General features: G+C 32.6%; 1 protein-coding gene across 2 annotated transcripts in view; it reads right to left on the reverse strand.

Moving 5' to 3' along the window:
* The window catches only part of Adamts6 (ADAM metallopeptidase with thrombospondin type 1 motif 6), a 280,941-nt gene that overhangs the window by 161,899 nt on the left and 100,312 nt on the right, over positions 1 to 18,730 (reverse strand). For both annotated transcript variants that reach the window (XR_010050518.1, XM_063258246.1), the window contains exons 7-8: positions 6,119 to 6,162; positions 1,876 to 1,981 (exon numbers count right to left, since the gene is read on the reverse strand). Coding sequence is in view for 1 of the 2 variants with exons in the window: in XM_063258246.1 (XP_063114316.1) it covers positions 1,876 to 1,981; positions 6,119 to 6,162 (150 nt within the window). In the remaining variant the exon portion in view is untranslated. The remainder of the gene's footprint in view (positions 1 to 1,875; positions 1,982 to 6,118; positions 6,163 to 18,730) is intronic.

Consider the following 18,730-nt stretch of genomic DNA (forward strand, 5'->3'; position numbering starts at 1 on the left):
AAGGTTTAAACCATGCATCTTAGAAAGTCTTCAAAGGATGCAGCCACAAGAAGAAAAAAAAAAGAAAGAAGAGAAAGGAAAAAAAGAAGGTGGTAGAGAAGGAATGGCGGAAAGGGGAAATGGAGAGAGGGAGAGGAAGGAAGAGACTGGGAAGTGGAAGAAGAGGAAAAAAGAGGAAGATGAGAAAAGGAAGGAAGAAAGGTAGATCTAGGAAACCCAATTAGAGTCTTAATAAATGATATAACAAGAACTATTAAATCTGTTGAACTATTAAAACTATTAAACTATTTAACTATTAAAGTACAAAAGAGAATGAGATTTGAAATGCACCAGTAGGGATTCACCAACACATGACTGCAGGAGACAATAGTACCTTCTTACATGTTAGTCACTACTGTATATTACTTGTTAGAACATTTCAATATGAATAAATCTAATAGCACCTATTAAATTTAGTTTGGTTGCATGAGATTATGAAAGTAATGAGCCAGATATTTTAGCGAGTTGAAGATGAACTGCCTTGTTAAGTAGGCATTCCCCCTCCTTTTGTTTCTTTGCTACTTATTGCAATGGAAAAAAGAATACCAACATATAAAAACTTCTTTACAAATGTAGTACTGACATTTTCTGTGTCTAAATCAAGTCAGGTTTGAAACTTGTAGGTTACCTGAACTTATCCCTTACTCAAATTTATTTAAGTTTTTAAGATAATACAATGAACAAACATAATTTTTCTCTAGATTTTAAAATCTGACTTTCAGCTTTATCTTGAGAGTTATTTCTGAGGCAAGTATACAATAAACATTAATTTTTGGTTTTTCTTTCTTATTCAACTTCCGCTGCCAAAATAGCATATTACAAAACAAATCATATGAATGGCAGGAGTTCTTGCACACAGGCTTCTGTTTTAGCTAAAAATACATGATGAACCTTTAAAAATTATTATCATTCTCTTGTAAGCAGATATAACTAACCATTTATTAAATGTTAACAATTTCCATTTTAGAGGAAAAGGGCTTTCTTGCTTAAAAAAAACCATAATCTGTTAGTGAACTGGAGGTGCTATTTAGTTTTTACCTATGTAAGAGCATTAGAATCTCATTGAAAATTGGTTAATTAAAGATAAGTGATCATTCGACCTTCTGAACACAAGTGTTTGAGGAAAATATTGGCAACATCTCTCCCTCCATAACAATAGGCTTTTACATTTATTATTGCCTGTTGTTTAAAGAAAAGGTTTTTTGTTTTTGTTTTGACATTTTAGTATGAGGAAAAGCCATAGGACCGTTTTTCCACTGGTACACATTTATTTAAAACAAATATTAGACATTTATGTCTTTCTAATAAGAAGTGAGGATGCTATCTCACTATATTTGTAATATTTTGACAAGCAAGTACACCTGAAAACACGTTATACAGCAATAGATGCACAAATTTTATGTCTAGAAAACATATGCTCACTGTATGAAGAGCAAAAACTAAAAGCACATTTTACGTTAGTGTCATCAACTACTTAAAAACACTTATATATTGTCACTTGAGGAAAAAGAAGATCACCTATACAACTGGACTTTATGAGGAACTTGGTTTTAAGTAGACAGCTAAAATTAAAGCAGTTCAAATGTATATAAATATTTAAGTGTGGAATATTCGCCACTGAAGATACAAATCACTGAATCACAAAGGTTATTTAACAAGTCTTTAGTTCTTAAGATGATTTATCCCAATATCTGAAGGATAACATTCTCTTTTGAAATCAGGCAAAAAAAAAACCTGTAAAACATAATTGAGCACAGGTTTTCCACACAGTAGTTATGAGTTGCTCAAAAGACTGGAGTTCTAAAATTTATTTTTATTTTTCTTAAACTCACTCACTTGTGACCAATCTCATGTGCAATGGTAAAAGCTGAACCCAGGCCAATGTCTTCATTAATGCTACAGCTCCTTTCAGGTTCACACATTCCAGCCACAGAGGCCAAGCCTGAATAAACAGAAAGAGACACAAAGGGTCAAGCCAAGGTGTTCCAGTCTTAAAAAGCCCATACTTATAAGTGCCTGGATTCTTTTTAATAACCTCCCTGCACAGAAGGAACAGTTGGCAAAAGGTTAACTTTCTAGTCATTTGCAAAATCACTGGGGGGAATTTCACTTTGCCGGCTAGACATTAATATTTTTTGAACTGCAGTCAGTGCTGGAAAATGTCTAGACTAGGGGTTAGATTTATAAATTTTACTTCTGGTAACTTGGGACCACCTAGTAACTTGAGCCAGAAAAGGGAATTCAAGACAGCATTTCTATTTTAACATTCTTCAGGCTGTAGAAAGCAAAATATATCCACATTATTTTTCTAAAGAAATCTGTTTAAGTTTAGTGAATTCATAAAAATATACAAGCAACTTTTTAGTTATCAGAGATGGGGAATCCCAATGGTTTTTTAAAATGAGTTTTATAAAAACAAAATGAATGATTCAAAAGAGAAAAAGGAGGATCATAAAAGATGATTTTTGTACTTTTTTAATCTTTCAAATCAGTTCTCATAGCGATAGTTTAATCGATAGAAAGTCATGTGCACATTCAGTGTTGTTTCCTCATAGTCCATCCTCATTCAGTGCATTAGTTTTCCTAATAAAGCAAAAACTATGGTGCTAATTTTCTGATTCTAGTGAGATGTTACATCACTAGACATACTCTTCACTTGAGCATTTTAGTATGCAAATCTTTAAGATTTAATTCCAAATGAGTATCTTGCTCTGTGAGTCTGTATAGAAATTTAAAACAATGCTTACAAAAAAAGGACTTCTATGAAGAAGAAAAAAAGTCATCTCTTAAAAGGAAGTAAATGCCACATCATATTTATCACACACAGAGAAATGAAGGTACTTAGAAGTTTGAAGGAAAATTATTTTAATACTCTACTATTATCACTCAAAAGTTAACAATTATCTTCTTATTAAAAGTTTTTTAATTCAATGAATAGTTACTAAATGTAATAAGCAAAACTCCATGCTAGGTACAATTTCCCAGTTACACTAATTGGAAACAGTGAACAATATTCAATCCATAATTTTTAATATCAAAAGTTTCAGAAATTATGTTTCTGTGTATTTTCTCAAGTAAATATCAAAATAATAACTGCATTGGAACAGAATTTGTGCCAGTGTGCTAATAATTTGATTTTCCTACTATTTTATATGGGGGAAAGCCATAGGATAGTTTTTCCACTGGCACACATTTATTTAAAATATTAAAAACTTAGGTCCTTCTAAAATGAAGTAAAGATATCTCATAATATTTGTACTATTTTATACAGAATGAGTAGGAGGTAAGGAGAGAAATTATTTATGTGGTTATAAAGATTGATAACACCTTAGTGCTGCTCTTTCATTCACTTATAGGACTTGGAGCCAGAAAAAGAAGATGTAAATAGAAAGATCAATTGGACCAATATGAATTAATTTTTGGCTAATTAAAAATATTCAATGTATGTCACTTGCAACACACACACACATGCACACACAGAGTATCCTTAAAAAGTTATAAGACATTATCTGCCTCTTTACTATCAGATTTAATATGTCCTACCAAACAGGAAAAACAAAGTCACAGTAATAGCTATTTCTGATTTGAGCTAGTATACTTTTTTTTCTTAACAAAAAGGAATTATTAACATTTTAAAGTATATTTTTCTATGAGTAAGCTCTTTTATTTTATTATTGTTTGTAGTTTTGTTTTTTGGGTTTTTTGGTATGTGCCATGTTACTGTATTTTCAGTTGAGAATGTTCAGAGACTCCCCCGGGGGCATTTACAGGTACAAATTTACTTCTGATATCTGGTGTAAGATTATTAACTCTGCTAAAAAAAAAAAAAAAAAAAGAACTACTAAAAGAATATATTTTGAAATAATACTTGTTGAAATATAAAGGTAATCTTAGTCAAAATGAGAATATTTTAAAAACTAAAGTATTTTCACACAACCCTACCATTTTCTAGTTCCCCCTTAAACTGAAACTGTCAAGGTTCTTATGTGTGACAGTGTTAATAGGGGTTTGATTACCATTTAGGTCATTTAGATTTCCTCAGTTTGATGGCCACAGTTTGCACCCTTAAACCTACTTACTATATTACAATTGGTCATCAGGGTTAATAATCGAGAGAATTCGCAAAATCAGCATAAAAACTAACAGGAAAGTATTAGAAAAATAATAAAATTAAATTTTATTAAAATTAAATTATTAAAAGTAACTTATTTGATTCTGTATTAAAATATATTTTCCATAGATGAAGGTCAACACACATGTATATTCAGTTCATTCAGTTTTTACTATAAGAGAGAGTTAACAAAAAGTAATATATAATGGTTTATAATAAAAATAATTTATAATATATAATATATAATTTATAATATATAATGGCTTATAATAAAAATAATTTATATTGAGCTTGAAAATGAATTGACAAGTACCCAACTATTAATGTATTAATTCTAGATATTAATAAATTATCAAAGTTGAAGCACACTATTTTGAAAAAACAAAATAAGGAGAACAGGAAAATGCCTCAAATCTTAGGCAACAATGACAACAAAAGTACTAAGGTGTACTATTACTAACATCACAGTGAAAACATTTCTCAGTGTAAATACCTTTGAAGAGCAGAATAGAATATATACATAAATTCTATACATAGCACATTCTATATATAATATATAGAGATATTTATATATGTGTTTATTTCCTCAAAATACATACAATAGAAAAATACAAATGCTACCTTATGTGTGTACTCACTTTGAACCTTAGCGTTTACTGTCTCTAAAATGATTTAAATAATATCCATGAAGCAAAAGGGCAGATATTATACCTGCTTCATAGATAAGAAAACTGAGGAACAAAGAAATTAAATAAAGTGTAAAAGGCAATGTATTGAAACTGTCAAAGCCAGTTAGTTTCTAGTTCTGGGTTACATTTATTGGTCTTGTTAACCTAAAACATTACAAAGAAAATCTTTTTGATGTGAATTTTCTCAACAAAGAGAGTTTTTTTCTCTGTTACATATTTTAACCATCAAACTTCCATACCATTAATACTCAGCACTGGCTAATTCAGACTTATTAGCTATAAGTCTTGAAAAAACAGGATAAGAAAAGCCTGGGAAAACAGGTAAAATCTTCAAGAGAAATTCCAACATTTGAATAGATGTTTCAATGAATGTACTCTAGATTTCTGTCTTTCTAAAATGCTTAGGGTGTGCATAGGAATTAATTTCACAACTATTCTTACATACGTAAGAAAACCCAGACTTAGAGAAACCAGAGAATCTTCAACTGTTTAACTTCTGAGAGTGTGTAAAAAGCCTCTCAGAAAGTTACCACAACAAAAAAGCTCCTGCTCCTTGAAATAACACTAGTTTTTTAGATTACCAGAAACTACCACACCCCAGCAGTTAACTTTCAACCAATATGAAATTGTGCTGTTTAACAAAATGTTATTTTTAAAATTCAGAAGTACTCCAAATGCTTTTCAAAAGGCAAATGGTATTTAGGTAAAATGAAATACCTGTCTTTTTTTCACCACCTTTGGTTATACTGTTTTACAGAGTTGCTTTTTATCTTTGGTTTGGGTACTAAATATTTCCCATAATGTCTTAATGTATGGGAATTACACTAAAAGAAGTATTGTTCTTTCCACAGAATTACACTAAAAGAAGTATTGTTCTTCATGCTTTTCATTTTTATTCCTGATTTTTCCTTTCTTTTCCTAGCCTGTAATTTCAAAATGCTGGCTGTTATGATTTGATCTCAAACTCCTTGGTAGTTTTAGATAATATGTTAAAGAAATGGATTATAGGAAAGGTAATTTTAATTTGTAATTACTAATTGATCACTGTATCATCTAAGTTCTTTTTAATCATCATTCCCTCTATCAAGGGGAAAAATGCTAATATCATTTTTTATAGAAATAAATATTTATTTTCTAAAGCATGATATATCCAAAAGGTCAAGTTTAGTTTACCAAGTTTCAGGGATAATTTTAGATTAACCAAATTAATAATAAAGAGTAAAGTCTCTGGTCCAAAAAAACAATCTGAACTGGCCTCCCTTTATTCAAAAACACTTACCCAGAGTTCCACAGGGCTTATTTTTATAAGTGCAGATATCATATCTATGGAGGAAAAAAAGAGAGATGAAATTTATAATCTGATCAAATTTGTAAAATAATTTTTGTATAGTCAATCACATTTTTGGGAGCCCTGGATGTCTGACCACAATCAATGCAATTACAAGCAGCTAGATGGAGTGTCAGCATTTTCAGCACTCTGGGGGACATGAAAAGCTGCACTACACTCTCAACCCCTGGCTGCAAGCCAGTAGGACACTTGCCAGTAAGAAACAAAGGTTAAAGTGGGTTTTGCAATCAGAAGTTTCATAAAGCCATCTTCCACAGTGTTTTGAAGCTAGAATAGTGTGTCTGCAGAGTGCTACTGTTTCTATTCTTAGCAAGTAAGTGGCTTTTAATTTCAAACTCTTGAGCCTGCTGGAGTGTTTTTTTATTGTAGCCAAAAACTATATTTTATACTGCTGGTCTATAAGCACTAGTTGGAATTCCTTTAGCACTAACATAGGTTTTGTTTTTTTTTTTTAAAGACAATGTAAAACAGCATGGGGAAATAAATTTATATTATATATATTTCCTTGGTGTATATTAGAAATTTGGATGGCTAAAATATAAATATGTTAACTGATATTAGAAAAATAAATGAGTTGCTCAATAGAAAGCTTTTCTAATGATCAGACTTATTTCACTAATATACTGAATTACACACAATACAAACAATGGATTCTATATGCTAACAAAGCATATTTTAAAATTATATTTAGCCTGCTAAGTTAAAATTGCATGTTTATTCGAACCATCTTCATATGGTATCTTTGCAAACTAATATTTAAAACAAGAATAGTTTCTAAATTAAAAATAAAAACTAAATTTAGATGACAGTTTTTACTTAAGTATGATTTATGCTAGAAATGAAAAGATTATCAGGTAAAAGAGTATAAAGTTTCACATACTACAGAAAAACTCAATTTGTAAAACTTCTATTTTGCTATATATAAATAATGGTTAATCAATATTACATTCTTATTCATCAGAAGACAAAAATGTATCTGTTTTCTTGCAATAGATATACCATAGGAATGCATTGTTTGAAATGCTTTTAGATGTAAAACATTGAGAAAATACTCATATATTCACAAAAGAACCAGAAAGTATACTATTGGTATCAGTTACAGTAATCTTGTGAAAATAATGTATTATACTTATTACATTGCTTAGAAAAAACTCATTCCAGCAAAATAGAAACAAAAACTTTTCAAAGATAATGTTGATATAGATGTTTAAGTAGAATCTATCTCTAAATCATCAAATTCCATATGTACTTCTCAAATTTATCCACCTAAGAATGTACCTGCAATGTGTCAGTTTTGCTTTTCCCCTTTCACACTTTTTCTGCTTCTAGGGGCAGGGGGAGAAAGGAAGAGCATGAGAGGAAGAAGGAGAAAGGGACAGAGTGAAGAACTATAAAAGACAGGGCAGGGAGAAGTAGAGGGAGAGACTGAGGGAGAGGGAGAAGGAGACAGAGCAAGGGAGAGGGAGAGAGAGGAAAACGGAGGCAGAGAGGGAGAGAGACAGGGCAAGGAGAAGGCAGAAGGAAATGGAGGGAAGGAGGGAGAGAGAGGGAGAGAGAGAAAGAGAGAGAGAGAGAGCTCTTATCCATCTCAGATTTTTTTATGATACATTGCCCTTAAGTGTCGAAGTCTCCAGAACATAGAGAAAAGTGTTAAAAGAAGAAAGAACTGATATTAGGAAATAATATCTTAGGAATAAGACAAGAAAAATTATGGAGAAGGAAGATCATTTCATCCTGGCAAGGTTTTGTATATTTCTGTGAATCTTTATCTATCAATCAATTTATATATCTATCTCACAATTAGAATAAGCAAAATGGTTCTGTCGGTTAAAAAGTTCATTTAATATAAAACATGAAGTCACACTTGTTATTGACAATAAGTCTGACCAGGCTAAGCAGTTTGGCAATGAAGAATGAATTGAATAGTTAGCTCACATGATGAATGTGATTGAATGAGCTAACTATACAGTTCCAAAATTTTGACAAAATTCACATAAGACATATAAACAATATGTAATATATTAACTATAATCCCAGTGCATACTTATTATATAAGTATAGATAATACAGTAAATTTTAAATGTGCCAAGGGATACAACATATTTATAAAAAAAATCATTTCACAAATCAGTGAGACAGCTGGACATATAGTTCAGTGGCACAGCACTTGCCTGGCAAGTGTGAGATCATGAGTTCAGTCAGATCACTGATATCAAAAAAACAAATCAATAAGACAATAAATTAAAGACCACAGACAAGGAAATTTTATTCCTGGCACACAACAGTCCTTTCTCATATTATTTAGTCTTTCTACAGTCATGATGGATATTATTTCATTCTGTTACATTGCACTGTAACATCATAAAGGAAAAAACATCAACCAACAATGTAAGCTAAAACACTTTAGGCTAAGATAATTCAATGTACATTTTCTTCAGGTTTCCCAAATTCTTAACATATTTATAGAATTCTCTATAAAATATTACATACAGGAAAAACATGTAACGCCTCACAACATTTGTGCATTCTCTTCCATTCTGTGTTCAGGGAACAAGTATGATCTATGTACTATCTCTCATATCAAGCACACAAGAGCAAAATGTTCACCTTTATTCTTTCATACATGGATTTTCTAAGCACTGATATGTTCAGGCATGCTATCATGTATTAGCAATCTAAAGATGGATAAATAAGTTAGTTGTACTCTATTAGGAAAAGATATAGGTAAATAAGTTGAAGTAATATGCAAATATTAAATGAAATAAATTTAAATGATATAACCAATATTTGTTAGCTATTATCATGATTATTGTCATCATTTTTACACAAAATACTTAAAGGAGTGATTTTACATATCTAGGAAATGGACTCGTGTAGGACATACATTCTGAAATAAGTGTAAAGATTTAGTGTACATGCACCAAATCCCTGTGAGGAATGCAATCATCATATTCTACAAACATGCTAACATATATAAATATATACATATAACATGCTAACAAACATGCTAATATAAATAAATAAATATATATATATATATATTTAAGAAGGGGGCCAACAGATGCAGGAAGGGGAAGGGAGAGGGGAACAGGAAGGAGACTAAAAAAGGAAATGCAAAATGTCACGTACACGTACCAATTGCCTATGACAGATATAATCATACCGTACTACAAACATGTAACAATTAAAAAAAGATTTAGCCATAATTTAAAAAGTGATTACAGGTAGAGAACTCAAAAGAAAATTCTAGCAAAGGAATGGCATCTATAAGACATTCAAGACACTGAAATATTGAATGCTTAGAATGAAATATTAGAAAAAAACTTTGAGATGGAGCACATTATTATCTTAAATATAATACCAGATGTTTTTCTTTAAGAAAAAACAACTTAAAATATCATTTGCATAAGAGGAAACTTTTTAAAAGTAAGTTTATGTGACTGTTTTTAGAGACTGAGTTTGCAATCAGATATAAATCTACAGGACAACAGCAGATATTTAAGAGAGAAATTAGAGAATAGAGAGAATATGATTTTATTTTGTATATTTCTGTACAACACTATCAGAAAATGCTACAGATATGCCTGTCTCTAATGAAAAACAGAAATTTGATAATTAATAGATTTTTGACAAATGTTTAAAATGTGTTTTTTATTGAAGAAGAAACTCAGTGATGTTCTAGAGCTATCCATTGGGCAATTATCTGTGGTACTGCAACTTTGCATGAAAACACAAGAATCCATACACGCAAGCACTACAGTATGTACATTTACATAAGGTACCTATGATTTGTCCTGAATGTCTCCTCAGTTTGGAGGATTATAGTGCCTGATGATAAATATGAAAGTTTAAAAAAAACTATATTCCTAAAACTATTTTCATGTATGTATAAGTGCATTTTTCATGCAATGTTGTCAGAGATAAATAAGAGATTTGAGATATCATCAAGCTTATAAAATAAGGTATATGAGTTATTTGTGCCTTCTTTTTATGTATTTATATATGTAAGAAAACTGGATCTAAAATTTTCCTTCCTGATGATTGACAACAACCTTCACACACCATACTCTAAGAATTTGCATAAGCATAGCATATTTACTTAGGTCAGTGTAAAACAATAAAAATTTCTGACCAGTAGAAGGAAGATATAATAAAAGAAAAATAATTTACATATGAATTCATCCATACTAATACCTAATTCCAATAGACTAACAGTCTTTATGTTATTTTTATACCTGTCTTCCTGAAATACATATTATAGAATAATAGGCCAAAGGCAAAAGGAAGATTTCAGCTGTGGATTATAAATTCCATACCAGTTTATCCATGAATTATACAACACAGAATAAAATTATATTTATCTTATGAATTGGAAATGAGAAACCAAAACTTTGTTCAAGGTAAAATTCCTCAATTGTACTAAATTTCACTTTAATATAGAATTGAATGCAAATATTTTCCCTAATTTTATCATATGTGCTTGCTCAATAGTGTCCCCTGCACCTATGTTCAGCATAGATAAAAATAATCATTTGAGAAATTTTTAAAATATTAAATTGCTTTTTTTTTTTTTTTTTTTTTGTCTTTTTCCTTTTTATCGGTACTGGGGATCGAACTCAGGACTGCCTGCTTGCAAACTGCTTTAATTCTATTATTTTTGCATTTCATAGTTATTATTTTTTGTATTTTACCTTTTTAAAAATTTGTGAGTTATTTGATTTATCCTTTTACTAGCACATGTTCACCATACATAATGATCATGAGTTGGTATATGTATATAACATACCAATTTTTTAAAAAAATTCCTCTCAGAGTCCCGAAGACCATGGCGGATAGATAGCAGCAGCCTCGGAGGCTCTCTGAGAAACCGCACTTGAAATCCAGGAATCGTGCCAGGCAGGAAGTCCTAGGCAAGGGGGGATATTCTTTGCCGACCCAGGAACGAACTAAATTAAGAGAAACCAACTAGAAACGCAATCCCGGTGATACAGCAGGAACAGATAAGGTCTCAGCATGGAAGCCGGACCTCGCGCCACTGGAAACTGCGATCTGAATTTCCTGCAGCCGCTGTTGCATCCGGGTCAGCACAGTGGGGAGAGAGGCACAAAAGCTTGGAGAGTGGGAAACGTTGAATAGAGTTGGGAATGGGGCTGGTCAGGTGCCCTGCATCGACCTGCGGTGAGTGAGCGGATCGGGACCCTTCCAGAGAGAAGGAGGCTTCAGCGGAGGACATACTCGGTCCGGGCAGACTTCCCGGAACGAGATGCTGTGGTGACTTCAGTCACATATCCCCCTCTCAAGCGGGATTGGTGGGGAGTGGCTGGGCTGCGAGATGCCGCTGGCTGAGATCCAGTAGGCTTGCCCAACCAAAGTCCCAGCACCTGGAGGTGCACCCTAGTGGTGAAGCCTTCAGTAGGTTGACCTGGAGGGGGGGGCCCCGCATAGACTGCCCAGGTCTGTGTCTCCTTGGTGTGCTGCATTGGGCGTGAACACCTAGCCAGCACAATTCAAACAGACTGTGGCTGACAGGGAAGGAAGCTGGGCCTCCTGTATACACTTGCATATTTAAGGAACAAAGAATATGGGAAGAGGGAGAAAAAAGAAAGGGTCCTCGGCCCCCAATCCTGAGAAACATGCAATAGCAGGCACTGCACCAATAGACATAAAGCGCTACCTCCAGAGCCTCATAGACGAGTTCAGGAATGAAATTATTAATGACCTGAAGCAAGACATAAGCAGAATAGTTAGAGAAATGCTAAGCACCGCCCAAGAAAAAACAGATGGTGGAATGGAAGAACAGAAAAAAGGGGAGAATTGTTTGATGGAGAAAATAGAGAAAGCATAGAATACTTGAAGTAGGTTCAAAGAGATTACCAGGAAACTAAAAAATCTATCGAAAACTGGCATAACAGCTTGAAAGAAACTAAGGATAGATTATCTGAACTGGAGGGCAGATTTGTAATATGGGAGCATGAAATGAAAAACTTCTTAAAAATAACAAAAAAACAAACAGCAACAAGACAAAAGCTAGAAGATGATAAGAGAATTAAGAACATAAGAGAAGAAGTGAGGACACAAACAAATGGACTACAAAAGCTATTCACAGAAATAATCCAAGAGAATTTCCCTAATTTAGCAAATGGTAAAGATACTCAGATATATGAGGCATACAGGACTCCAGCCACCTACAACCCAAACAGAGCTACACCCACGCATATAATAATCAAAATTCCAGAAATCCAATATAAGAACAGAATATTAAAAGCCGTCAGAGACAAGAAACAGATCACTTACAAGGGAACACCCATCAGAATTACAGCAGACTTCTCGGCACAAACCATCAAATCACAAAGAACTTGGGTGGAAATAATTCAAGCTTTGAAAGATAATAACCTCCAGCCAAGATTGATATATCCTGCACAACTATCCCTAGAGATTGATGGAAAAACAAGGTGCTTCCAGGATGAAGAGGAACTAGGGGAATTTGCAACCACTAATTTATCTCTACAGAGAATACTGCAGGATAGTCTAAAAAAGGAAAATACCAAGATCCCAGAAATAGTGGCAGAGAGGCCACAATGAATGGAGCAGAAAATGAAATGAAGAAGACAAACTGACAACAAACGACAGATAAAGAGCTCAACAGAAATGAGGCAGAGAAGACTGGATGGTAGGAACAGCTATTTTGGAGAAAACAAGACATCATAATAGCTAGTGCTGATTTAGTATCATCTTGTTTTGAAGTCCCATTAAACTTGTATTCTTCTGTCTCCATCGGTCTTAAAAGGTTGTATCTTATTGGATTTTATTATATATGATAATATAAGCAAAAACTTTTATAGACAAGGAGTTTATATAGAAACCATTGTTCATTTTCTATTAATTGGTCCTAAATACCCAGTAATAATGTCATTCTCTTGAATGGTTTTATAGTGTCTTGATATGTTTGGTGCTACAGTATACGAAGTTATACTCAAAGATTTCAAGGAAAGAGACATTATGGTAACTATTTTTATGTCAGAGTATCTTGTGGTAAAACACTATTTTGCTCAAATGGTTATGATTCGACCTACACTGTTCTGTTGCTGTGCCCTCTTTTATCTCAATCCCTTTTTTTTTTAATTATTTACTTTTTTCTTTTTCTTTTTTTAATTAAGGTAAAAAATAAATAAAAAATAGCAGGATACATTATAGTAACCTACTTTGATTTCCTATTAACTTGATTTGAAATCCTGTATTGCCCTCACCATTTGTTTTGACTGATTTTCCTCTATTCTGCTTTGTTTGATAGCACCAAGTTCGAAAGTATAGGCATAACTGTGAAGACAATAAGAATCATTATGACACCCATTTGGGTTGACTATTTTCTTTTAAAATCCTGTAATGTCTCCAATGCTTTGGTTTTATTCTTTACTGTTTAGTTCAATTTTATTATAACTGCCAATTCTTCTTAAAATAGCAAGAGGCAGTATGGTAACCATTGTTGATCACCTTATATTTTGATTTTACATTTTGATTTGACTGACTCTGTTCAGATATGTTGCATTTGGTTTTACTCTCTTCAAAAAAAAGTAATAAGAACTGTGGGAGTAATAAAACCCAAAATGTGTAATTGTCATTGTACAAAAGAAAAGAAAAGAAAGTGCTCTAAAGGTTATAACTGCATATATGTTTAAGTGTATAAGATAGATAACCATATTACTGAGTTTTTTTGGATCATTGAACAAAACTGTCTGCACTCACTGTTTGAAAGTCCTATGCTTCAATAATGTAACTCGAACAACTATTTCTAAGATGACAATATGTAATCTATTAACTAGTCATTTCTTACTGTTTATTTTTTAAATTTTGTATTACTTGTACCCTTTTTGTTTTTTTTCCCTTTTTCTCCTTAAATTAAAAAAAAATTCCTCTCATTTCCCTTACCTTACATCCTCTTCCATTCCTAGATTTCCTTTCTATATGCCAAATATCTATTGCCCTGTTTCCTATTATCTTTTTTTTAAAATTTTTTTTTTAAGACTAGTTAAGTGCAGTAGTGAGAAGTGGGTAAAGAGTAGAACAAGGAATTCAATCTGTACTGACAGTGAACAATCAATTGAGATAACTCACTACCTTCAGACCAGCCTATCTTTTATTTTTCTCTTTAAAATATTTTTCCTTTGGATTTGTCATATGCAAGAAGTCACATAATATTTAAGCTTTCATGTCATTTGTTTCACTTACCATTATGGTCTCAAAGTGGATCCATTTTCTTACAGATGATTCAAGTTATACCTCTTTATAGCACAGTTGTACTCCATCATGTATAAATACCACATCTTCTTTATCCACTCATGTGTGAAGGACACATAGGCTGCTTCTAAGATTTAGCTAATATGTGTTGTGTTGATAAAAACATGATTGTGCATGTGTCACTGTAATATGATGTCTAACTCTTTAGGAAGATACTGAGGAGGGAAAGAGCTGGGTGAGAAGATATGTCTAGCTTTAATTTCATGAGGCATCTTTATACTGATTTTCACAATGGAGATACTAGTTTACAGTCCCACCAACAATATAGAAGAGTTTCTTTTTCACTGAAGCATTACCAACATTTGTTATTTGAATTTTTGATCATGGCCATTCTTTTTGGAGTAAGAAGGGATCTTGGTGTTGTTTCAATTCATATTTTTTTAATGAACAGAGATGTTGACCATTTATTCATGTATTTATTGTGTCCATTTTTACTTCTTCTGAAAAGTGTCTATTCATTTCAGTTACCATTTTCTAATTGGTTCATTTATTTTAGGGAATTTTTTTTTTGAGATACTAGTGCACTGTCACAGGATTAGCTGGCCCACCAAAATTTTCATTCTGTAGTTTTTTTCAGACTGTTGATTATTTTCTTTGCCGTGCTGAAGCTTTTTAAATTAAATTTGATATAATCTCATTTGTTGAATCCTAAAGTTACTTCTTTGCAATTGAGGTTTGTTTAAAAGTCCTTACCTTTGCCTATGTCTTCAAGAGTTTTGCCCATTTTATCTTGCAGAAGATTGTTTCTATTTTAACATTTAGATTTTTGATCTATTTTGATTTTACTTTGATACCTGCTGATAGAAAAGGGTACAGACTGAATCTTCTACATACTTGTAGCCAGCTTTCCCAAAACCATTTGTTAAAGAGGCTATCTTTGTTCCAGGGCATATTTTGACTTTGTGAAAGTCAGAGACTAAATGTGCCATTTTGTTTCGTAGCCTATGTTCACTGATCTGCATGTCTTTTTATTTTGTTTTGTTTTGTTGTTTATTTATTTTTTCCAGAACCACGCTGTTTTTTTTTTTTTAATCACTGTAATATACCTTGAAACTCTGCATTGCAATGCCTCTTGCTTTGCTCATGTTGCCCTGGATTGTTTTTGCTCTTTTGCATCTTCCCTGGTTCTGTATTTTCAGGTTTTTTTTCCTAGTTTGTGAGGAATGTTGTAGATATTTTGATTGAGATTACATTCAATCTATAAATCACTTGGGTAGTTATTTTACTTATTATTATTTTTATTTTCCTTTTTTTTTTTTTTTTTTTTTGTCTTTTTCGTTTTTATCGGTACCAGGGATTGAACTCACGACTGCCTGCTTGCAAGGCAGGCGCTTATGCCGCTGAGCTAAATCCCCAGCCCCATTTTCCTTTTTTCTTATAAATTCCTGATTCTTTCCTTTTTTACAAGTGACCTCTTTGTTATTAGTACCATATTTCTATAAATGCAAAGAGTCTTGAGAAGTTATTTAATTCAAGTTTTATTAGAATTAAACCATTGTTTCTCAAATTTGACCAAGAACGAGGTTATTTTAATTTCTTAATATATCTGTCAGTCTTCTCTCATCTTACTGTTAAATATCTTTCTTATCTTTAAGCCATGTTAATAATTCTAACAAACTTCACATTGTCTCCCATCTTTCTTTCTCCTTACTACCTTGTGCCTCACATACATTTTCTACTCTATCTGCTCTTCTCTGCCATTGTTATGGGTTGCTTTAATTTCTTCCATGCCTGAACCAAAAATAGCACAGAATGACAACAACAACAATAATAATAACAATAATGCAAGGACTCTTGCTTTATAACTGGTGCACTTTTAGGAGTTATCTTGATGCAGAATGAACTAAAGAAAGAAGAGACTGCCCACTCTCAGAATGCTTACACCAGTCACTACTAAATCTTGACTAACCTGATGTCAGTGCCCCCTAGATGTAAACTTCAAGCTAGACTAAGAAGTACAATGTAAAACTAGGAAGAAAAGCTGAAATATAATTAAAGTTCTCTGGATTCTTAATTTGGATACAAAAACAGTCCCTTATCTATCACCTTATCACTATAGAACTTCTTGTTTTCATTTCCTAAAAGAATAATAAAAGCTTAAAGGAAGATAAAAAAGAATTAATAAACATGATCTCAGGAAATCTAACTAAAACTTGGTGTATAGAGAAAACCAAAGTTCTATGTGTGGGGAGGTACCACAGTTGAAACTCAGGGCTTCTCACATTTTGGGAGTATGGTCTACAATTGAGCTAAATCCCTGACCTTAAGAGTTTTACTTTTGGATGAGTAGATGAATGCATATATTTTTATTCCTTTGCCCTAAATCATGAGGTTAGACTGATTGAGAGAAATCAAAATCAGGGAATTTGATATCTGTGACTGTAACATTGGATACTTTTCCTCTGTGGATACTTTCTTCTTCCTCACCCCATGTCCTCCCTCCTTAGAGCTATAGATCAAACCCAAGGCATATCAAGATGAAACCCAATTCCTGTTATGGATAGATTCACCTCTTAATATCTTGATTCTTTTGGCCAACCCATGGATATCAGAAGAAACTAACCAACACAAATGGTTAGGATCCATTACAAAATCTGCAAAATGTAGCACTATTTACCATGATAAAATAACAGGGTGGTTCTTAAAACCTTTCTCCAAAACTACATTCCATTTTGGAGAAGGTTTTTTCAGTAATTTTTTTTTTTAAATGGAAGAATCAGAACCTTAACTTCATGAAGATTCATTACTTAACATTGAGTCCTGCACTTCCAATCTACATATCCTATGTTCCAAGATTCCTCAGTTAATTGTCTCCAAAGTGGTTATAATTGGGTTCAGGGCATGCTACCTCAGTACATGGTATATTGGCATTCTGAATATTTGCAACTAAGAAAACAGCCAAAATGAGAATGTCATTCTAACTTTCACCTTATCATACTATCCTGAAGAAAATCATAATAATCTAGGGAGGATTTTTAGGTTGTTCTTAGGTTATTTGATGATACTTCTAAATACCTAAAACATACAGTTAAATACACATATATTATCTAGTAAACCCATATGCTTATTATAACACATGTTTATTATTATATACATATGTATATTATAATATTATATATATTATATGTTTATTATTATATTGTATAAAATGATTTACACCATTTTATACAACAGTTCTCAAACTTATGTGGGGGTTCTTTGCCTAATACATATTAGGCAATTTTAGCTATTAAATCCTATAATACTTCAGAAGGTGTCCATGCTTTTGGATATATGATAGGCATTCAAGATTTACTATTTGTTTTTTGTTGTTTTGTTTATTTGGTATTGAGATTGAACTCATGACCTTGTGCTTGCCAGGCAGGCGCTTATGCCTCTGACCTAAATCCTCAGACCCAAGATTTACTATCTGTTATGATTTAAGTGTCCCCCCCAAAGTCTCACGCAGTCATGGAGGTGGCCGAATCTAGTGTTTGTAAATGATTCACTGTCTACTGCTGGGATTGGTGGTATGAGAGCTGTACCCACTAAGGGGCAGATAACTAGCATACAATGTAAGGGAAGGCAGTAGGTGTGCTGTCCACCTTTTTTGCAATTTTGGCTCTTGTTTCTTGTGGCCCCCGTGAAGGGCTGTCCTGCAGCCATGTCACTCTGCCTTGTGAACCAGCTAAGTATGGAATGAAACCTCCAAAAAACTATAAGATAAGTAAACTTTTGCTTACTTCACTTTGGACATCAGGTATTTTGTCCTAGCAAGAGAAAAGCAACCAAGACACTATTGGTTGACTATTAATTATTAGCCTTTCAAATACTTTTCTCAGTAGCCAATTAATAATATAAAATTTTCATGCATTTTTGGAAGGTGTTTCTATTGGGAAGTACAGAGACAGTTAGCTAAGAATGTCTTTAGCCCTTGTAAAATTGCCCCCCAGACCACTGTAAAATATTTATCTTGCTGCCAAGATTGAAACTTTCATATCTATATTATAAAAGCCTACCCACATAGGTTATTAATTTTTGCATTCATCAATACTTTATTTCAATAGACTGGCACATTTGTTCTCTGGGCCTTTTTTATTACTGTTCCAAGACTCTTCCCTCGCCTGGTTAATTAGCTAACTTTTATCTTTGAACATATTATCACTAAAAGATGTTACCATATTTATTCACAATGAATAAATTATGTTTCTATATACCCATAAAATTCAATATTACACAATTTGCGTGCTGAAGCTTAGTTACCAACAT

This window comes from Cavia porcellus, unplaced genomic scaffold (assembly GCF_034190915.1).
Source record: "Cavia porcellus strain 051 isolate PalLab524CR breed Dunkin Hartley unplaced genomic scaffold, mCavPor4.1 scaffold_11, whole genome shotgun sequence".
Taxonomy (NCBI): domain Eukaryota; kingdom Metazoa; phylum Chordata; class Mammalia; order Rodentia; family Caviidae; genus Cavia; species Cavia porcellus.